This window comes from Schistocerca americana, chromosome 5 (assembly GCF_021461395.2).
Source record: "Schistocerca americana isolate TAMUIC-IGC-003095 chromosome 5, iqSchAmer2.1, whole genome shotgun sequence".
Lineage (NCBI taxonomy): Eukaryota > Metazoa > Arthropoda > Insecta > Orthoptera > Acrididae > Schistocerca > Schistocerca americana.
Genome location: NC_060123.1, coordinates 481,832,489 through 481,855,958, shown reverse-complemented (window position 1 = coordinate 481,855,958; position 23,470 = coordinate 481,832,489). Strand labels below are relative to the sequence as shown.

At 42.0% G+C, this 23,470-nt stretch overlaps 1 protein-coding gene across 1 annotated transcript in view; it reads left to right on the top strand.

Moving 5' to 3' along the window:
* LOC124616073 (coiled-coil domain-containing protein 25) overlaps positions 1-23,470 on the top strand; it is a 53,473-nt gene that overhangs the window by 28,758 nt on the left and 1,245 nt on the right. The window contains exons 4-5 of the mRNA XM_047144309.1: positions 3,152-3,331; positions 8,620-8,822. Of these exons, the coding sequence (XP_047000265.1) occupies positions 3,152-3,331; positions 8,620-8,822 (383 nt within the window). The remainder of the gene's footprint in view (positions 1-3,151; positions 3,332-8,619; positions 8,823-23,470) is intronic.

Here is a 23,470-nt window from a genome sequence, read left to right as displayed (position 1 = left end):
GATTGACTTGGTTTCCTCACCTTCGTCAGTTTAAGCGGAAGTGCTGGCAGCACCTCAGTGCTCTCCGCTGCCTGAGCAACACCAACTGGGGTGCAGATCGCTCTACGCTGCTGCAGCTCTGCAGAGCCATTGTTCAATCCCGCCTTGACTGTGGGTGTCCGGTTTATGGCTCAGCAACGCCTTCAGCGTTGCGTTTACTCGACCCAGTGTACCACTGTGGCATTTGCCTAGCGACAGGAGCTTTTAGGACGAGTCTGGTGACCAGTGTCCTTTTGGAGGCCGGAGTTCCTCCATTGCAGGTTAGGCATGCACTACTGCTGGCGAGTTACATTGCGCATGTTTGTAGATCTCCTGCGCATCTGAATCACTGTCTCCTTTTCCCACCCACAACGGTTTATCTCCCGCATTGGCGACCCAGGTCTGGGCTTCAAATTGTAGTTCGTATCCGATCCCTTCCTTCCGAATTGGAGTCCTTGCCTTTACCACCGATACCTGAGGTGCATTCACGCACACCTCCATCGTGTACACCTAGGCCGCGGCTTCACCTGTACCTTTCACATGGCCCTAAGGGCTCAGTTAACCCCACAGTTCTCTGCTGCCACTTCCTCTCGATTCTTGACATGTACTGAGACCAGGAAGTGGTTTACACCGACAGCTCAATAGCTGATACTCATGTTGGCTTCACATATGTCCATGGAGGACACATTGAACAGCATTCTTGCCTGCTGGCTGCAGTGTTTTCACTGCTGAGCTGGTGGCTATATCTTGTGCTCTTGAGCACATCCATTCATGCCCTGGGGAGTTGTTTCTTTTGTGTACTGGCTCCTTGAGCAGCCTGCAAGCTATCGACCAGTGCTACCGTCGTAATCCTTTTGTAGCGACTATCCAAGAGTCCATCTACGCCCTGGAACGGTTCAGTCATTCAGTGGTGTTTGTCCGGAGCCCAGGTCACGTCGGAGCCCCAGGCATCGGACTTGCAGACAGGTTGGCCAAACAATCTATGCAGAAACCGCTTATGGAGATTGCCTTCTCTGCAACTGACCTGCATTCAGGTTTTGCGGCTTCAGGAGACGAAATGGCATAACCTCAACATGCAGAACAAACTGTGTGCCATTAAGGAGACTACGAATGTGTGGCAGTCCTCCATGTGGGCCTCTTGCAGGGATTCGGTGGTTCTCTGCTGACTCCGCATTGGCCATGCTTGGGTGACACACGGCTACCTCCTGCGCTGTGATGACCCACCTCAGTGTCAATGGGGCGCCCGGCTGACAGTGGCCCATACCTTGGTGAGCTGTCCTTTGGCTGCCCTGCGATGGAGTCTTCAGTTACCGGACTCGTAGCCATTAATTTTAGCTGACATTGCCTCATTGGCTAATTTAGTTTTACGTTTTATAAGTGACGGTAGGTTTTATCGTTCTATATGAATTTTAGCGCATGTCCTGTCTCCCTTTGTGTTCTCCACTCTAATGCTTTTAGTATGGATGTTTTAATGTGTCGCAGAGTGGATGGCTTTTCCTTTTTATTCTCGTGGTTAGCCAACCACGGTCATCTACTCTTTTGTTTTTACCCCTTCTACCTGTTTCTTGCTTATCTCTGTGGTTTTATGTTCCTGTTTTGTCCATAGTAGTGTTGGTTGTTTTTGTGTCGTTCTTCTGGTTCTTCCTTTCTCCTGTTATTGTGCTGTATGTCTCCTTTTTTTCTTCTTTCCCTTGTGTAATTATTTTACTGGGATCAAGGAAGCGATGACCTTGCAGTTTGGTCCCTTCCCCTTCTTTTTTAAACCAACCAACAAACCACTGAGAAGATATGATTGGATGTGAGTGTAACTTCGTACATGTACACACCATCAGCGAGTATGTAAATGATTAGAGGTATAATTCTCTGTGACAGGTTGGACGACCCCCAGAGTGCGTTAATGTTGTTTGTATTTAGTGTTGTTACCAAGCAGGGTATATAAGGGGTGTGAACTGTGTAGAGGTGTGTCACAGAGATGCCAAACACTGGTGTGAAATATCTTTTCAGCATCTGACAGAGTGTCACTGGACTCTCCATTTTGGATCTTCATTTGGCTGGCTGGTCAAATTGTGCGATATCCATATTCGCGGGGCATTCAGACGTGACAGTGGCCCGGTGTTGGGCTACATGAGAATGTGAGGGCAGGCATACTCACGTTAAGATTTGGATCAGCTGTGTCTTGACTGCTACAAGGGAGGATATTATGCCCTAAGCACATCATAACCTCTTCACTCCTGTACCTGCCATTCAAGAACAAGTTATGGCCTGCTGTAACATTCTGTGTCATTCTGCACCATTGATTGGAGAATAGCAACAGCAGGACTAGGGAATTACCATCCCACACATAGGTTGCCACTGCACAAATGGCTGCGTTTGGAATGATGTGTCACAAAGCAAGGACTACAGATGAATAGGCTCACATTGTGTTCAATGATGAAGCGATTCTCGACTACCCTTGGTGACCATTGTCTGTGAATAAGGCATGCTCCGTGGAAAGGTTCCATTCTCCCAGTGTTTTGGAGTGGCATGCCAGTGTTAATACTGATAAATGGGCTCATACTTCCAAGTTCTTTGTAAATTTTACTTGATTTTATAATCACCAAAATAACATCACATACTCTCTCAACCTGTGTTTAATTTCACTTCTTGTGCCTCTTCTGGGTGCTTCACTTTTCTTGTCAGGCAGTGTGGTTTTTAAACATAAATAGTTGCAATTAAGCAAAGTGGGTTACTATTAAATTTTTAGTGTACTGAACAAGTGGAAGAATGGTTATTATTGTTTTATAAAGTGTTTCTGTTTCTATTAATTATGTATTGTGAAATTCCAACTGTATTTACAGTCCAGTTATTTAAAGAACCATGTTGGCTGATTATGTACGATATGATGCATAATATCATTAGCTCATTGAAATTCAGTTGAATGCTGATGCTTACAAATTTAGTTTGTAATTTTATGTTCTGGTATATACCAGCGTTCGAAATTACTTCCTGCTGGTTTATTATTTATTGTGATTTTAAAAATTGTTCTCCCTAATCATGTAACTTTGATTGTTACTTCTTCTGTAATAAATATAATTGCATTTATATTCTCTGTAATACCTAAAACATAACTTCTATCTTTTCAACAATGTTTCAGGGTCAGACTCTAGATGATATACCAACTTCAGTGTTAGAAGATGCAGCACAACTTGTGAAAGCTAACAGCATCCAGGGCAATAAACTTAACGATGTAGATGTTGTGTACACAATGTGGTCCAACTTGAAAAAAACAGATAGCATGGAAGTTGGTCAAGTTGGATTTCATCGAGATAAAGAGGTAAAATATTTTACCTTTTTTCTTTTATTTTGTAAAAAAATTTTATGGAGTGCATTATTCTTCATAAAATTATTGGGGATAGTCACAGCTTCTTAAGGTGGTAAGCAACTAGTACTACAAGAACAAATGTGGGATATCTTCTCTGGAATACATGTTTACATTGGCTGTAAAGCAAAAGGCAGTGATCTTGATTATAAATGTTTCCAGTCTCAGGGGAAAGATGTAACAGATTCATGTATGCTGCACAGCTGTTATCAATTTATAACTCTGCAGTCAAAAATCCTGGACATCTCCACAAGTCCTGCCTCTGTTCAAGAATCAAGTTGTAACTGGCGAATTTTAGTATTTGTCACTTTTTGTCCTCTGGAGTTTTTTAATAGGTTTTTAGCTAATTGCAAACTCTTCATTATAATTAAAAACTTTAACAAATGAGGTGAAAAGGAAGGCACCCCACCACAAGAACCTATATTTATGGCATAAACTTCAAGGAAAGAAAAAAGAAAGTCATTTGCATGCTTTACTCATTCATATGAAACACAAGAATGAATGGCACACAATGAGCACAAAGGTAAATTCTTTAAGTATACTAATCATTCGCAACATCTAAGAATTTTATTCCCATACGCAAATTGTTTGTCTATAATAACCGTTCAGATTAACCTGTTGAGGCAGGTAAAGCCCGTATTCCACAAAGCACTTAAGGTGTACACCTCTGCAGCAGCACCCCAAGTGGCAAGTGTTCAAATTAAAATTTTTTTGAAGCTCAAAGTTACTATTTGTTAAGCAGTTGTTGTTCTCTTAAGGAGCTATCACAGAATTATGTTACTACTGTTGTGAATTATGGGCTCAACTGTTTGTTTCATATTATGATACATGTTTGCATAAGCATATCTTTATCTAAATTTACATTGCAGCATTTTGCATGTTGAGGTTGCAGTTATTTCTGGAGTTATTGACCTGGCAGCGTCTGTTACCATTAGATTTACAGCAAAATGATGTGAAAATGCCAATCTTATTGGTTTTGACCCTGACTGAGAAGAAGGGGAGAAGGCAGGGTTATATATTTCCCATTAATGAAGCAATTGAGGGTTGGAGATCACAGGAAATTCAGAACTTCATGTGAATGAGTGTGGCTTGTTCTGACAAGCTTCTGTCTATGATATAGGTTGGAATTCACTCAAGTGACAGTAACGAGGAAAAAAAATTCGCCTTCTTGCAAATAAAAAGCAAACCATGTTTTTATATCATTGATAAAGTACATTTCTTGTTACATTACAGGCTAGTTATCACACAGTTTTCTGGCAATTGTACAAGATACAAGGAATGCTTTTTGCAAACAGCTTGTGTAACGGAATGTGTGGCAGCAAAAAATATTGCATTTGTTTAATTATGGCATTTATGAAAACATGCAAAAGCTCCAATACAAAGACCTGAAGTTAGCTGCAGGCTGCAGACAACAAAAGTAAACCATGAGCAATAGCAAATGGAAAGCACACTGGAAATACCCCCCTTTTGTGTGTGCATGTGTTATTGCTGTGTGCATGCGTTATTGCTGTGTAGTGCACATGCACAGAATTACGTGAGATTAGAACTGCTGTCTGTTATCGCGCGAGTGTAATGTGTTTCCTATTCTCTTAAGCCCCACCTTTTCTATCCCCAGATGGCAGCCACATTAGACCTGTTTCATACTTGGCGGATTGTCATGTAATACCCCCTTAAGAAATTTTGATGTTGCATTGGTGGATGCTGTTACTGTTTTTGATAGCATGTTGTTGCAGTCGAGATGTTCAGTTGTCACACACAGTTCACATTTTTTACTTTTTACTTTCCTGTGCACATATTTGTTTTTGTGATGTTGTTAGTCAAATAACACCACGCCATGAAAAAGTGGAATGAATATCACAACTTCCCAAGCAAGTTGCTCTTTAAGTGGGCTAGTGAAAGGCTAGCAATTGAATATGATTTTATTACAGCAGTTTACCTTGAAAACTACACTTCACATAAAATTTGGATGTTGTCATTGGAATGTTGCTGAGGAGTCGCTATTGAGAGAATTTATTTGTAACATTACTGGCAACTGAACATGTAGCTCTCTCATTTTTTTCATCTATACTTATGAGGAGAGATCCCCAGTAGTGGGATCGACTTTTTGGAACCAAATGTACGGTGATGTAGGTTAAGATCTCAGATATTACACCCTGCAGCCATTCACCTTGGTGAGCCCTTGTATGGCAGTAACTGATGACAAAAATTTTGAAATTTTGTGCGATGTTCAATAACGTTAAAAAAGGATAAGGGTGTCTCGTGAAGGAACTTGTGGGTTAGAATCTTGTCAGGTGCACCGAGCAAGGTGGCGCAGTGGTTAGACACTGGACTCGCATTCGGGAGGACGACGGTTCAATCCCGCGTCCGGCCATCCTGATTTAGGTTTTCCGTGATTTCCCTAAATCGCTCCAGGCAAATGCCGGGATGGTTCCTCTGAAAGGGCACGGCCGACTTCCTTCCCCATCCTTCCCTAATCCGATGAGACTGATGACCACGCTGTCTGGTCTCCTTCCCCAAAAACAACCAACCAATCTTGTCAGGTGCTAATCACTGTATGAACATTTTAATTTGGTTTATTTTTTATTTCTTTATATAATTCTTTTTCCACTTCGAATTTTGGTGAATGTGATTTTGATTGTATGTATCTATAATAATATTCAGTTATTGAAAATTTCAATCTATCTGTTAAACAACAATAGATGAAATAATCTATTTATATTGACCGTGCAATGGTGTGAAAAATGTGCGTTTTTTTATTTTTTATTTATTTATTTATTTTTTTAAAGACTGTATGTGCAGTCTTTTTTTGCATGATAAATGTCATAGAAATGTTTAAAACAGAACCTAAATTTCTACTGCACTATGGACAAAATAACAGGTGAAGATTTAAATGAAAGAAGAGGTTATAAGCAAAATGAGGAATAGAAATAATGAATGCAATAAACTGGATGAAAAAAGTAGAATAAAAAAAACAATAGAAATAATATTAAAATGAATACATAAAATTAATTAATAACACATGACCAAAGGTTTCAAGTGGAAAAATAACAATAGGAAGAAAAATGAGAGCAAATGGAGAAGTTGATATCATGATTAAGATGATGTGACGAAGGAAAGGAAATAAAAAATTATATTTAAATCAGTTAATTGAATAAAAATGATGAGCAAAGTCAGTTTGATAGAGATTTAAAAATATAAAAAGTTAATGCAACTGATGAGATCTGAATGCACAACCTCCTGCATGTAAAGCCCTCACCCTATCCATTACATCACACGACCAGTCTATGCAATACAACTTTTTTAAAGCTATTTAGCATCACGCTAAATTCTGAATTATTATTTTTGTTTTTTGTTTTTTTGTTTTTTTTGGCTATTACTCGCAGTAACCTATGTAACTGTATAATGGTTTCAAAAATTCGATCCCATCACTGGGACCTCTCCTTGTTAGTGACTGTACTCATTTGAAAATGTTAAAGATATGCTTAACAATACAATGAATTCAAAACTCTATCTTATTCATGTCATAAAATTGTAGTCATGCATTTATTTCCTTCAATTTTACTATTGCCATGTTAGTAGAGCATTGTTCTTATGTAAAAATTTACACACAATGTGGGTTTACTGTTTAAAAAACATTATACTAATTAAAACATATATGACATGGAGAAAGCTCTCTCTCAACTTTTTAATGTTATAGTGCTCCTTATCAGCTTTGTTAGGATATCATTTGTATGTTGTGTGACTATGTTAGTCATAAACTGTTCTTTTTGTTGCTAATGAGAAATCAAATACGTTGCATATGGCTTAGTTGTGGTGAAGAGACTCGCATTCGGGAGGACGGCGGTTCAATCCTGTGCTTGGCCATCCTGATTTGGATTTTCCGTGATTTCCCTAAATCTCTCCAGGCAAATGCTGGGATGGTTCCTTTAAAAGGGCACGGCTGACTTCCTTCCCCACCCTTCCCTAATCTGATGAGACCGATGACCTCGCTGTTTGGTCTCTTCCTCCAAACAACCCCCAGCCCCCATCTACAGTATCTTCTTCTTCTGTGGTGAAGAGTAGAATAGTGTTGAATAGTTACCGACAACAGTAGCCAAATGATAACATACTTCCTGGAAACCATCTCTGGGTCTCTTGCATTAAATAAATATGCAAAGAATGAATGGTTTTTTCTGCTGATTGAATAACAGTCTTATCTCTTTATTTTTAAGAGTTGAAGGGGAAGGAAATATATAAAAAAGGGCAGAGATAATTCTCCTCGAATTTCACTTGGACCTTGGAAAATGAAATCTGGAACTGTGGCTTTGGGAAAGTCAAGCATCAGTGTCTTCTCGGAATGAACTAAAATTATTTCGGCTGTAGATTATTGGAATACTTTGTACATTTTTCCAGAGTTTATTTCTCAAGTTGGCTCTGAATAGTTCCATAGATGTGGAGGAGGTAATCTAACCCAAGAACCCTGTAATTTACTGCTCAAACAGTACATACACATGGATGGCAAGATACAATACAATTAGCAATACACGAGTGGTCAGCACAGCCTTGCACTCTGGCCTATATATTCATTAGTTTCAGCAGGTGGTGCAGCAAGCAGGCTGTGCAGGCAGCTGCTGTCTTTAGCAGGCTGGGTGGCCTCTAGTGGCTGAATCAAGTGTAAACTTCACTTGTGAACTATGAAGGGGCACACACACAAATTTGTTAGTTACAGCAGGAAGTGACAGAAAGAAGTTAATCTGAACCTATTTTATGTTGTAACACTCTTTATTATAGAACTGTGCACGTTTAATCAATGTCACTAATTTTACGTTGTTATTGAATTACCTTTGCATGACTAGTGGAATATTGTTTGTTTGATGGTACATTGTGTATCAGACACCGAAACTGAGAGTTTCATCCTGGCAGCCCATTGGCTTTTTTTCCTTATGCCAATATCTTGTGCAGTGAAAAATGCAGTATTACTCTATGATTCAAATTGCATGTTAAATAGTAGGCCATGAAGTAACAGTTCAGGTAAAGTATTTCACATATTGGAAGAAGATACCAGCATGCTTCTTCCAATAGAACCATGCACATGTGTCCAAACAAAGTGTAGAGTTTTGTGGACTACAGTACTTAGAAATAGTTTTGTAGCACTTATTTCCATTTTAGTATTAGTACTTTTTCCATTTGTATTTGTAATGAACAGTTGTATTATTGGAGACTGCGGAGTTATAAAAACATTGTTTGTGTTATTTGCTTATCAGGTACGAAAAATTCGAGTGGCAAAACGAAACAACGAAATTGTGAATCGATTAAACAAAACAAAACGTGAAGAGCATCCAGATTTGCAAGCAGAACGTGAACAAAGGGATCGTAAAGAACGGGAAGACAAAAAGAGGTTACTTCGAGAGCAACGTGAGAGAGAGAAGGAAGAAGAGAGAAGAAAGAAAGAAGAAGCTGAACTGAGGTATATTACAGCAAGAACATAAATTTTATCCTGCAATTGGCATATTTTGTAATGTAGGTACCAAATATTCTGTTAATAAGTAGAAGGGTGACAGAGTATATAATGAATTCGAAAAGTAAATTTGCTTGGTGAGAGGATATTGTTTATATACGCTGCTGAGTCAAAACATTACAACCGCTTGTTTAATAGCATATTGCTCTACTTTCCAAATACAATACAGCAGCAGTTCTATGTGATTTGAGTAGTCTGTAGTAACTTTCTGTAGGTACAGGGCACCAAATGTACACACAAAGGTCACACAATTCCTGTGATTTGTGAGTGCAGAGCTGGCTTCTGTCAGTGATCAAAATGTGTTTCATCATGTTCAGACGAGCTGAATTTGGTCGTTATCTCATCAGCTTGTGTTCATTGTCATGCTCCTTAAACCGTTATGGTACGATTCTGGCCTTGTGACTCAAACAGTTATCCTTCTGGAAGGTACCACTTCAGACGGAGTAGATATCAGGCATGAAAGGGCGCATGTGGTGTATAATAATATTGCAGTAATCTGTGATGGTGCCTTTCATTGCTTCCACAAGTCCCACAGAAGATAAGGTGAATGTCCCCCGTAGCATAATACTACTCCCACCAGCTTGCTTTGATGGTGCCATTTATGTTTCAAGCAGCTGATCACCTGGATGAGTCATATCTGGACCCTAACATTGTCCTGGTGTAATAAGAAATGTGATGCATCCTACCAGAGACACTTTTCCATAGTTCCGTGGTCCTATCTCGGTGATCTGTGCTAACCATCTGTGTAATTGACAGTGTCATTGGGTCAGCATAGGAACACACAGGGTTGTCTGCTGCAGATCCCAGTGCTGAACAAATTGTGCTGAATGCAGTGCCATGAAACAGTTGAGTCTGGCTCAGCACAGTACTCAGTGTTCAGTGCTTGTTCTGCTTCACAGAATGGGCAGTCCTCTTTATTTCCACATTCTATAATGAGGTGACGTGTGGCTGTCCAGTACCTTATCACCATCTCAGTTTCACCATCCTTCAACCACTTTCCATTGATGATTACATCAAAAACAGCAGACCAGCTCTATAATTTCAGAGATGCTCATTCCCAGTCACAGTTCTATGAAAATCTGCCCTTTGTCAAATAGTAGAGGGATAGAGTCAACTATAGGCATGTAACAAGGCAGGAAGTACCCTTCACCAGTGTTTCAACAGTCTTATCATTGTGCCCAGAAATGAAGAACATCCCACCCATAAGCCTTCCCACTCCTTCCAAATTAGTAGTCCTCAGCCTACCCAACTTATGCTATATCCTAGTCCATCGCCACACCTCCACCCAACTCCTTGCCACAAGAGTCATATCTTTGTGGAAGATGCAGATGCAAAACCTGTCTGATACATCCACCCAACACATCCTAATCCAGTCTTGTCACAGGTTTATCCTATCGCATCAGATACAGGGCCACCTGTGAAAACAGTCATGTCATATATCAGTTCTGCTGCAATTCATGAACGGAATTTTATGTTGGTAAGACCACCTGTACAACTGGTAGAGCTGACTACCAAATGGCAGAACATGCTGCTGAGCACAACATGCTTGATTTCAATGGCTACTTCACAACCCGTGCCATGTGGATCCTTTCCCATGACACCTGCTTTTTTTAGCTACATAGATGAAAGTTGTCCTTACAGCACATCCTTTGTTCCTGTAATCCTTCTTTCCACTGCTAGCCCCCTGCCTCACACCTTTACTAAATTCATCCTGCAACCTCACCCTCTTCCTTGCAGTCTGCCCTTTCTCCATTCTGTCACCTCCTCCCAATCGACTCCTCCCGATCGTTGTTGTTGTGTTCTGTTACCCATGTTGCATTACTATTGTGCGCATCTGCTGCTTTGCCCTCCTGCTGTCAATGGATGAATTTGCCTCCAGACCACCGTCTGCTGCTGCTAAAAACCCTGTAAAAGACAATATCATGCGGCACGAAGTGATACTTGTGGCATTACTTCGGCCCCAGAGGCTGAGGAGGGTAGAGCAAGTGGAACAGTGTCCTGTGGCGGCAGCCGTGAAGCAATTCCAACAGTGATGGTCCATCTTGTGGGTGCAAACAATATGAGGCAAGAAAAAGTTGCAACGCTTGATCCCTGGTGTGTGCAGAGCGGAGTTTTGCCATCTGTTGCTTGAAGGTTCTGACAAAACGTTTCGCTTCGCTGTTTGACTGCGGATGGAACAGTGCGCTAGTTAGATGCCGAATACCATCGTGTTCACAGAATGTTTCAAACTCATTTGATGTGAACTGAGGGCCGTTGTTTTACACTACTACTTCAGGTAAACCTGCTAGGCAATAAATTGATGACAACATCTGAATTATGCTATGTGATGTTGTCGAGTTCTTTGCCACAGCAAACAGAAACTTGCGATATGACTCAACCACAGTCAACAGGTGTTCCAAAAAAGGTCCCGCAGAGTCTATGTGCACACGTTGCCATGGCGATAGTGGCATAGGCCAAGCAGAGAATTTTTATGGTGGAGTGGAGTGATTTTCTGCACATGCATGACACTGTGACATCATCTGTTCTATTTGGGCTTTCATACCTTGCCAAGTACAGTGTCGAAGCGCCAACTGTTTTGTATGAACAATCCCTCAGTGTCCTTGGTGATGCAACTGCAACACTTCTTTTTGCAAACCTTTACGGATCAATACATGTGACTGGCCTCTGTCATTTTGAACAAGAATCACACCTTTCTGTAATGAAAGGCAATGCCGACATACAAAGTATCGGCGCACTTCAGGGTTCTTTATGCTATTCACTGAGTGAGACCAAGATTTGTGAATGTACTGGAGCAAAATGTTCAAATCAGAATCAGCTTCCGTGGCCTGTGCGATTTTCTTATAGTTAGGCGGAAAAGATTGAAGCAGTTCAGAATCCCGACCGAGCATCGATGTGACAAGATGCAGCAGAAGCATCAGAGTCTGCCATGGCCAATCGGGAAATATGAAAGCGCGTCCGCATTTTCGTGTTGAGCTGTCAGATGATACACAATCTCTTACTGGTATTGAGACAACAACAAAGCCCATCCTTGCAATTTTTGGGCAGTTCATATAGGAACCGGTTTTGTCAGATGAAACTGCAAAGGCTTCTGATGCGTTACTAAGTAGAATTACCTGCTGTACAAATAGCATTGGAATTTAGTTACACCATGAGGTCAGCGTGACAGAATGTCAATCCTAAGGGCCCAGGATCGATTTCTGGCTGGGTCAGAGATTTTCTCCACTCAGGGACTGGGTGTTGTGTTGTCCTAATCATCATCATTTCATCCCCATCGACACACAAGTTGTTGAAGTGGCTTCAAATCAAAAGACTTGCACCTGGCAAACGGTCTACCCGACGGGAGGCTCTAGTCACACGACATTCATTCAGTTACACCATACACAATAGCCAAAGCCTCTCTCTCAATTTGTGAATAGTTACACTGAGCTTTGGACAACACTTTGATGTGAGAGCAATAGGTCTGTGTTTATCACCAATTCTGTGCGAAAGCATTGCACCGATTTTGTAAGATGAAGCGTCAACTTTTAATAGAATTGGTTTGTCAGGATCAAAGTGAACTAAGCATCTATCACTGAGCAATGCATCTTTAAATTTTTAATAAGCTATTTGGCACTCATCTGTCCAAACAAAGGCAACATTCTTGCGACGCAATGGAGCTGTGATTTGTGTAGCATTTGGTATGAACTGAATATAGTAGTTCACTTTTCCTAATACTGACTGCAGTTCTGTAACATTGTGAGGAACTGGCAAATCACATATGGCTAGCAAATGTGACTGAAGAGGATGTACAACTTGACTGTTTATGATGTGACCAAGACACTGCAACTGAGGCTTAAAAAAATCACACTTGTCCAGTCGACACTTCAGTCCTGCATAAGGTAACACATGAAACAAAGCACGTAAATTTGCAATATGTTCTTCAGGTGTACGAGATGCTACTACAATATCATCCAAATATTTTGGACAGTTTGCACTTTGCAGTCAGCTGTTCCAAATACCGTTGGAAAAAGGCGGGTGCAAAAGCACTGCCAAAAGGCAAACACAAATATTTAAACAATCCCACATGAGTATTTACTACACACACTTTTTGAGATTCTTCATTGAGTGGCATTTGAAGATAAGTGTTGTGCAAACCAATTTTTGAAAAGTTGCGTCCAGCGCCTAATTTGTCCATGAGATCCTCTGGGCATAGCAGTTGATAAGTATCAATGACAGTTTGTGGGTTGAGTGTAGACTTAAAGTCAACACAGAGGCCAATGTGACTTAAAGGTTTGGGGAGCAAAACCAGTGAACTTCCCATTGACTAGTCGATATGGGCCCAATAACTTCGTTATCTTGCAAGTCTTTATGTTCAGCCGTGACTTTGTCCCGTGATGCAATGGGAACAGTTCTGGCCTGGCAAAATTTCGGCTGAGCATTGTCTTTCAGAGTAATATGTACAGCAAAATTGTTATCTTTGCCTAAACCTTCAGAAAAGAGTTCCGGGAATTCTTTTAGCAAGCTAGCTACACTGTCTTTTGCATTGAATGCAGACACTGATAACACATTGTCATGTATGTTAAAGCCAAACAAATCAAAATAATCAAGACCAAATATGTTCTCACACTCACGTGATTGTAGCACTGTAAAAGTCACTGTTCTTTTATGCGTGCGATGCGTGGCAGGCAGAGTATATGTTCCGAGAATGGGAATGTCTTGTCCATTAGAAGCTGTCAGTTGCATGCTAGTTTTAGACAGGCTTGGAGAGCCTAACAGTTCACATGTGTGATGATTTAGCAATGTGACAGAGGCACCTGTGTTCAACTGAAACTTCACATGTTGCCGACAAGTAAGTAAATGAACAAAAATTTTGTTTGGATGTTGTATCACTTGTTAGTTGCAGACTTGGAATTTACTGGATTAATGACATGGGCCTTGTGATTAGATTTTTGTGAGTGGGCCGAATTCTTATGTTTGCTCCGTTGCAAACCTACAGATTGCACATGTCCTTTCCTACCACAAGCGTAACATTGAGCTTGGTGGGAGGGGCAGTCTTGGCGTTTGTGCCGTGGATAACACCTAGGGCAAGACTTCATTTTGTTCGCCTTTATAGCTGCCTGTTTAGTGAACTGCTTATGCTGCGTGGAATGATGTTTACTCGGCATGACTAGCGCAAGCTGCCGCTGCCGAATGGGTCGATCGCAACAAGGAACTCAACACAGCAAATAGCTGTCAAATGTATGAGCCAACAAGGCACCGGAATCGTACTGATCTAGTATTTGCACTATCTGCTGAAATGATGGATCGGACTGGGATCGGACTGTTTCAAAATTTGTTCTCCGAGTTTGACATCAAGTACATTGTACACGATCACATCACACAACATTATATCGAAATATAAAGCACCACAAGCACATTTGAATTTTCAATTCCTTGTTATACCCTGCAAATCTGTTACCCACTCACGATAAGTTTGTTCTGATCATTTTTAGCAATTAAAGAAGTGATATCTAGCTGCTACCACATTCACTTGCTGGTCATGATAGTTTGTTAGTGAGTCTTATAACGTTCTACTCACATCGTTACATTTAACTTAACTTTCTATTGCCTGGAGTTCATTTGATGAAAGAATATAACAGTTTTCAACTTCACAAAATTTATTGACAACTGAACTGCATACTCATCACGTTAACAACAACCCTGACTGACATACTTCACAGATCTCTTTGACTGACTGACAAAACAACAACTCAACAACTGCTTGCAGCCTCACTGCATCGCTTTATATAGAATTTCAACAACAAATTTCAAAATAACCCGTTATTAATTTTGTACAATTTTGATGTTATGTTTAAAATTTACAAAACGTAAAGAAACTGATGTTACAGCCAAATAAGGTATAAAGGACAATATTATTTGACATAATTTTTTATAGTTTCATCACTAGTTTTAAATATGAAAATCGACCTGAACTTTAATTACAATAATGTCTCTTGTATTATTTTAGTTACGTAATTAATTGCAGTTTGGATTTTGTTACTAACATTGAGTGACAGTGCAAATCTTGTGCTTTATCCAACTACATATGTAAAATTTACAAATAAGGCCTCAATTTCTGAAAATAGGAAAGTTGTGTGATGTAAACAATTGGAGAGTTAATTATAAATGTAATTACAAAGGATATTAATTACAGCGGAGGACATAAAAATAGATAACAAATGAAAATACATTGCTTGGTAATAACTTTTAAGCCATTTCTGAAGATAATGATGCTCTCGGTGTCAATCCTCCAGTCAACTGCAATTAAGGTAATTAGAGGTGCCAGTCACTTACACCAACATTTCCACAGCCTCTTAATATTTGCCACCAGATATTTAACACTTCAATTTCTTGATTAAACATCTAACTCAGCACCTGTTCATAATTTTGTTAATGACAACAATTCCCTGACAATCATGATAATATACGTCCTTCCAGAACATTCTGTATGCTTTCACAATGAATATCAAGTGTTTTAGCAAATTGGACAGAATGATATATATAAAGACACACATACAAGTCCCTAGGAAGCACTGACTCGTCCTACAGCCACCTGGATGCATAAGAGGTGGTATCAGTCTCTTCACTACATTAGCTGTGTGGCATCTAATGTTTGCAGCTGTGGCACCTGAGCAGGGGGTGGGACAGGATTGGTGGGCATGTTGGAAGACACGAATGCAAAAAATATGCAAGGCAAGCAATGTGTGAATAACGAGAAAATCAAAGTAAGTTTCTGCAATGCCCACATGAAAACACCGATTAGCAAAAATGACAAGAAACTGTAAAGCAATATGCACCCCTGCAAAGTAAAGACATGAGAGAATAAGGGACCAGCAAAAAACACAAAAAAATTCTGTGGCCGTCTGGCACTGGATTCAGAGGATACTCTTCATCAGTTGTCGGGTCTTGCCCACTCGTTTGTATAGGGTGCCTAAGGGATAATGAATTCTCGGAATGCTATACAACAATTCAAGCAAATAACATTAGTAGTTTTATTTCTATAGAGCAGAATGACAATACTTAACTTGTATTTACAAAGATGTCGCAATGAAGGGCGACATGCAAACAGTAAAGTTCTTGTTGTAGACAATGTTCCTGGAAGTCGACACAATTCACTGAAAACTGATCTGTGAGTGCCAGTCTTCAACTGGGCCTATACTGTCCACTAAAATCCATGTACGGAGCCAGTCTGAGCGACTTAGGCTGGCAGGAGCGGCACTTATATTCACTTCTTGCAAGTGTTGCTCCTGTCATGGTGTGGTCCTAATCTGCGCACCATTGGCAAACGTCGTTTCATCATCTTCTCTGGTCTTGCCTTCTTCGTCTTAATTCCAGTGCTTGTGGTTATGACAGAACAGTAACAAAATAACATGTGACAGACAAAGTGGAGGACATAAATAGGAGACTGAAATAGGCAAACAGGACATTCCTGACAAGAGAAGTCTACTAGTATTAAACATAAATTGTTAACCCTCCAGCTGCGGGCGACACAAACATGCGTGTTCAGCTTTTCTGGAAAATTTTGCAGCCTCTTTTGTTATCGCATCACCCATAATTTCTGCGCTTCTTCGTTTGCATGTCAGAAGTCACGATTTTCCCATTGAATACAATTCTGCTGTTCTGGAACAGCATAAGCTGCCATTTTCCTGCCAGATGTTTTTCTGTTGCTCTAGAAATTTGGACATCACTATTTTCCCATTGAATCTTTTATTTTTGGTCTGAAACATTGAGAGTCACATATTTACACGTTCTACAGTCTCTCTCGAATACTTACATCTATATCTTCTCGCATCAGCAGTTTTGGTACAATATTCCCAAGCTTGTGTGTGAAACCTTGCTTTGAGTTATACAGCACTCAGCAAAATGGCCAATAAGTTTATTCTGCTTTTCAACATTGAACACAATTTTCACATTTCCTGCATTATTTGTGTTAAATGTCAATTAAAAATCAACTCTAAATTAAATGTTTTCTTTTCTTGTTACATTCCTTTAATTCTATCCTTACAATTGTTCTAATTGATGGAAAAAAATGGTGCACAATTTTGTAGGGAAAAATTGGAAAATCACCTGTGACACAGAGGGGTTGATTGTAGGAAGAGATTTCTGACATTACGCATTTTGAGCTAACATTGTATGAAAGGGAATTGTGGACTGTGGGAACACTGGAAAAGAAGAGAGTTAAATTGTTTGAGATAGGGTGCAATAGAAGAGTGTTAAAAATTAGGGAGACTGATAAAAACTTCTGTGGCTCGAGAGAGAGCTGTAGATAAAGGCAGAGATTAGAATACGTACAACAAATAAATGTGGTACTCTGAAATGAAGTGGGAGACTGCTTCCTACTTTTGTAAAGTATTCAACAACTCCCCCGGCGAGTTCGAGGGTTAGAATTGGCCCGTGGTACTCCTGCCTGTCGTAAGAGGTGACTAAAAGGAGTCTCCAACGTTTCGGGTTTTCTGTGATGGTCCCCGCTTGGGTTTGACCTCCACCTTTTCTAACTTTCTGTTGATAGTGCGTGCCATTTGGGGAAGGACACTTTACGTGGTGTTTTTTTGTTTGTCCATTTTGCGTGCTGCTTATTGTCGTGTGGCGGGCTTGGCCCCCTCAGTCTTGTGGGTTGCCTACTTCTCGTCTCCTGCACTGCACCATCCTTCATGTCTCGGACAATTCTGGACCATTTTGGCACCTGAAGTCCAGCGCAGTAGCCAGTCTGTCATCGTGTGGTTGTCAAGTACCCTCTTGGTGGTAGTCCCCTGACATCGTAGGGATCGCGCTGCTGATGCCTGAGCTGCGACCTCCCCGCTTATGCCAAGGAGTAGGTGCCCATCCTTTCTGGGGCACCAGGACTCCCGGCAATGGCCATCCCTCCAGGTGGCCCTTGCTGCGGCTGAGTGGCGCCCATGGGGAGAGCCCCTGATCGAAGTGGGTGGCATCAGGGGAGATGACCCGCAATGAAATGTGTTAAATAGACTCAAGCTGTTGGTCACTCAGCTCCAGCAGTCTCCGACTCCCGTTCGTTCCCCTCCCTGGCCAAACCTTGGTAGGACCATTGGGTGACTCGGTCTTGTGAGCTGTATTTGCCTCGGTACCTAGTTCGCTGCAGGACTAATGCAGAGACCTTTCAGGCAACAAAGCCCGAGTTTTTCGTAGACCACCTTGAAGATAGGTTTGGGGAAGTGGTGGCGTTGTCTAAAATACACAGTGGGATGATTTTGATCCAAGTGGCTTCCCCAGCCCAGTCAAAGGCTTTGCTTGCCTGTGACGAGCTGGGTGATATCCCCGTCTTGATTACTCCCGATAAAAGCCTTAACTTGGTCCAGGGTCTTATTTTCCATCGTGACCTCCTTTTGCAGTCTTATGAGGAGCTACGTGCCACCTTAGAGTGACAGGGTGTCCGCTTCGTCCGGTGCATGCATAGGGGACCCAAAGACAATAGCGTTGATACCATTGCCTTCATCTTGGCCTTTGAGGGTGACTTGTTGCCCGAAAAGTTCAAGGTCATGGTTTACTGTTGTGACATGAAACCATACGTCCCTCCTCCTATGCGCTGCTTCAAATGTTGGAAGTTAAGTCACATGTCATCTCGTTATACTTCCAGCGCCACATGCAGGGATTGCAGTCGTCTTCTGCAACCAGGCACTCCGTGTGTGCCTCCTCCCTGACTTCATTCTGTGCAGATGACTACATTGTACGCTGCGACTGTGACTTCATTTGTTCCTGGTGGCGACGGCTGGCCCTATGGTTGTTAAGCCTCCAGTGTGCCTTCGGGGCTGCCCTGGCTCTTCCACTGTGTCTGTGTTGAGGGCGCTGCTTTTTCTGGTGCTCCCAAGGTACCTCCTTTGGGAGACCAACCCCCAAACTGACGGGGATATAGGATGGTGCCCTAGCCGCTTGCCCTGATGCGGCTCCCGGGCCAGGTCACATCCACTATCAGATGCTCAAACACCTCTCAGTGGATTGTCAGTGACACCTCTTAGACCTTTTCAACCGTATCTGGGTTGAGGGCGAGTTCCCGTCTCAATGGCGGGAAAGCATTGTCATACCAGTGTTGAAGCCCGACAAGAACCCACTGGAGATGGACAGCTACCGCCCCATTAACCTCACCAACATTCTGTGCATGTTGCTCGAACACATGGTTAGCTGAAGTTTGAGTTGGCTACTTGAGTCTTGGGACCTTCTGGCTCTGTCTCAGGGTGGGTTTCGTAAGGGCTGCTCTGCCACCGATAATCTGGTCTGCCTGGAGTCCGCCATCAGTATGGCATTTGCCCACCGTCAGCAACTGGTTGCCGTCTTTTTTGACATGCGGAAGGCATACAATACAACTTGGTGACATCACATCCTCACCACACTTCGTGGGTGGAGTCATAAGGGCCTGCTCCCGATTTTTATTCAACATTTTCTGTCACTTCGTTCCTTCCACCTGCAAGTTGGTCCCTCCCATAGTTCCTCCTGAGTCCTGGAGAATGGGGTCCCGCAAGGCTCTGTCTTGAGTGTCTGCCTCTTTTTAATTAGTATCAATGGGCTAGCTGCAGCTGTGGGAATGCCCATATTGGCTTCTTTGTCTGCTGATGACTTTTGCCTGTACTATAGCCCCACTGGCATTGCGGTTGCTGAACAGCAGCTACAGGGCGCTATCCGCAGGGCGCAGTCTTGGGCTGTCACACGTGGCTTCCAGTTCTCGGCTGCCAAGACTTGTGTCATGCATTTCTGCCAGTGTCGCACTGTTCACCCTGAGCCACACCTTTATCTTGACAGCGAACCTCTTGCCGTTGTGGAGACGCATCGGTTTTTGGGCTTGCTTTTTGATACACGGTTGACTTGGCTCTCTCATATTCGACAGCTTAAACAAATGTGCTGGCACCATCTTAACGCTCTTCGTTGCTCGAGTCACACCAACTGGGGTGCCGATCGGTGTACCCTTCTCTGACTGTGTCACGTGTTGATTCAGTCCGGTCTCGATTATGGGAGCCTGGCTTATGGTTCAGCATCGCCTTCAGTGTTGCGGTTGGTTGACCCCATACTTCACGACTCGCCACTGGAGCTCACGAGCCCTGTCGCCAGCCTACATGTGGAGGCAGGTGGCCCTCTGTTGCAGATCCGGCGCCAGTGACTGCTGGCCGCTTTTGCTGCGCATGTTTGTAGCTGCCCGGGCATCCCAAAAACTGTCTCCTGTTCCCCAACTGAGTCATCCATCTTCCGGAATGGCGACCTCGGTCAGGGTGTCCGATTGTGATTTGCGTCTGGTCTCTTCTCTCTAGACTTGAGTTTTTCCCTCTCCTGCCTCATTTCTGGGCCCATGTCTGTATACCCCCATGGTGTGTGCCCCGTCCATGCCTTCAGCTGTATTTGGTGCGAAGTTCTTAACACTCCGTCCCTCCTGAGGCCCTCTGCCACTGCTTTCTTCCCATCCTTGCACGTTGCTATAGTCTATACTGACAGTTTGATGGTTGCTGGTCGAGTTGGTTGTGCTTTTACTCTTGGGGATCGCTCTGATTGACGCTCGTTGCTGGATGGCTGCAGTTTTTTCACTGTGGAGCTGGTAGCCATCTCTCGCGCCCTCGAGTGTGTCCACTCCTGCCCAGGTGAGTCCTTTGTCATCTGTAGTGACTCCCTGAGCGGTTTACGAGCTATCGACCAGTGTTTTTCTCGCTCTCATCTGGTGATGACTATCCAGGAGTCCCTCCAAACTCTTGCCCGTTGCAACCTCTCCATGTTTTTTATGTGGACCCTGAGTCACGTCGGCATCCCGACTAATGAACAGGTTGACAGGCTGGCCAAATAGGTTGTCGGTGCATCGGTCCTGGAGAGTGGCCTTTCGGAGTGTTATCTCCAGTCAGTTTTGTGGCAGAAGGTCCTTGGTACCTGGGGGTGATGAATGGCGCACCCTGCCTTCACCCAGCAAACTTCGGATCATCAAAGAGACTACCGGTGTGTGGCCCTCCTCCTTATGGGTCTCTGTCAAGGACTCTGTTGTACTCTGCTGGCTGCGCATTGGGCACACGTGGATGACGCATGGTTATTAATTTGCCGCGAGTACCCACCTCTCTGTTGCTATGGTTCAGCATTGATAGTAGTCCACATTTTGTTGGACTGTTCGCTTTTAACTGCGCTCAGGCAGACGTTTGTGCTGCCTGATACGCTCGCTCCACTTTTAACGGATGACACTCCCATGGCAGGCTTTGTTTTGAGTTTTATTCGTGCAGGAGACTTTTATCACTCGATGTGAGGGTTTGTGTCTTTCTTTTGTGTTTTTCACTAGTGCTAACTTACTCACATTGACAGTAGTATGTGTGGGGAATGAAGAAGGGCATATATGACAGAAATTATGAAGGAACAAAGCAGTGGTATGGAGGCCTCTGCAGCTATTGAAGTTTTAGATTGGGGTTTTTAGTGTGTCTCTTGGTGGTTGGCTTTTCCCTTTTTTTGTTTCCATGGTTGCCCAGTCACTGTTAACATTCTGTGTGTTTTTAATTCCTCTTTTCTGGTCCTTGTCTATGTCTTTCTTGTTCCGTGTCGTCCCTTGTCACCTCCGTTGCTTGTTTTTATTCATTATGGTTGTTTCATGGTTATGGAAAATGGGACCGATGGCCTTTGTAGTCTGGTCTGTTCAACCCCCACAAACCAACCACTTGTTAAGCAACTAATTTTCACTAGTGCTAACTTACTCACATTGACAGTAGTATGTGTGGGGAATGAAGAAGGGCATATATGACAGAAATTATGAAGGAACAAAGCAGTGGTATGGAGGCCTCTGCAGCTATTGAAATTTTTAGTCGATCTGTAAATGAAAGAGGAATGTGTTACGCTAAGTTCTTAGGTGATGGGAGACTCAAAAGCATATAACAGTGTAGTAGCCGCTCACCCTTGTGGTGAGAAGATTGTCACAAAACTGGAATGTGTTGGTCATGTCCAGAAGAGGATGGGCACCAGGTTGAGGAAGTTGAAACAAAGTTTGAGGGACAAGAAACTTTCTGATGGTAAAACCATAAGAGGCTGGCTGACAGTCAAAATGATTGCTGAACTACAGCAGTATTATGAGCTTGCCATTAGAAATAATATTGAGGATTTGTTGAAAATGAAGCAGGCAGTATGGACTAACTTCTTCCTCAGGCTGTCAACTGATGAAAAACCAGTGCAGCACCTGTGCCCTCCTGGACGTGATTCATTGTGCAAGTACTGCAATACCCAGCACTCAAACAGTTCATACAGCCATAAACATTCCATCCCAGAGGCAATCATGGATATCATAAAACCTATTTATAGAGACCTGGCAAATCCCGAATTACTGAAGAAGTGTCTGCATGGTCAGACTCAAAATCCCAAGGAGTCATTCAATAATCTTATATATATTGATTATCTTACAAAAAAATGTTTTTGTTGGAATGAAGACACTAAAGTGGGGGGGGGGGGGGGGGGGTTGGTAGGTTGAAAGTGCTACAACGTATGGGAATTAATCCTGGAACAAACTGCATCAGAGAACTTGAACGGATGGACAAGGTTCGCATTGATAAAGCAGAGTATGCAACACAGTTGGCCACTAAGGAGTCCAGAAAAGACTTGGGAAAAAGATCAAGAGGATGATATACAGTATGGTGCATACTGCTTCTGAGTGACTAAAAATAAAAAAAAAGCATATATTAATTGAGTTATGGTCTTTTGAAACTTTAGAAGCCGTTTCTGAAAATTTACATTTTCTGTTCCATTTTTCCCTAAATCTCAGAAACCACTTCGAGTAGAGAATTCAAATTTTCAGGGAGTAATAACATACATATCCTGAGTGTACTGAACTAAAAGAAGGACATAATGTTATGTGTAAGTAAAATTATTTAGGATAACGTACAAAAAAAGTACACAAAATTTTAACAATGTAATTAAAAAACTGTATTTCTGAAAGCAGTGGGTGAAATCAGTTATTGTAGTTCAGTAGACTCAGAACATAGTTTAATTTCCTGTAAAAGTTTCATGTCAGTGGCTACAGTGGTTTCTGAAATACAGGGAAGCCAAGTCAATAAATTTAACCTTGTCAGGATGGGGTGTTCCAACTCCCCTTAAATGCAGTAAACATATGATTATTACGCTGTTAATAGAACACATCCTTATTTTAAATCTAGAAGGCATGTTTGTTTTGTCTTTCCAAAATATTCTACTGAAGGTAGTTGTCACACCAGTTAATTAATGTATTAGAATTGGTTATCTACATAAAAGAGGAAAGGAAATTCCCGACAGCAACAATTCCTTATGCAGCAGTAGTGAAACTTGTTGCAATGTCGTCTTTTTCACCACCACCCACCACCACCACCACCTACCTCAGTGTCCTTTCACAAGTATTTCACACATTTCACTTTTGTCAATCTTGGATGTGAAAGTCAGGAAATCATCATCGCAACAAACAAAGTCCTGGAATTTCACATTTTCAGATATGTCAGTGATCCTACGCCATTCTTCTTCTGGAACAATACCGTCTTTGTCAGCAACTTATGTACCAGAGCCAGTATTTGGGAAACAATTTAACACAGTCTGTTGTATTAGAGAATTCCAGGTAGCAACAAATGTATGTTTAGCTTTTAGAATGCTGACTTGTC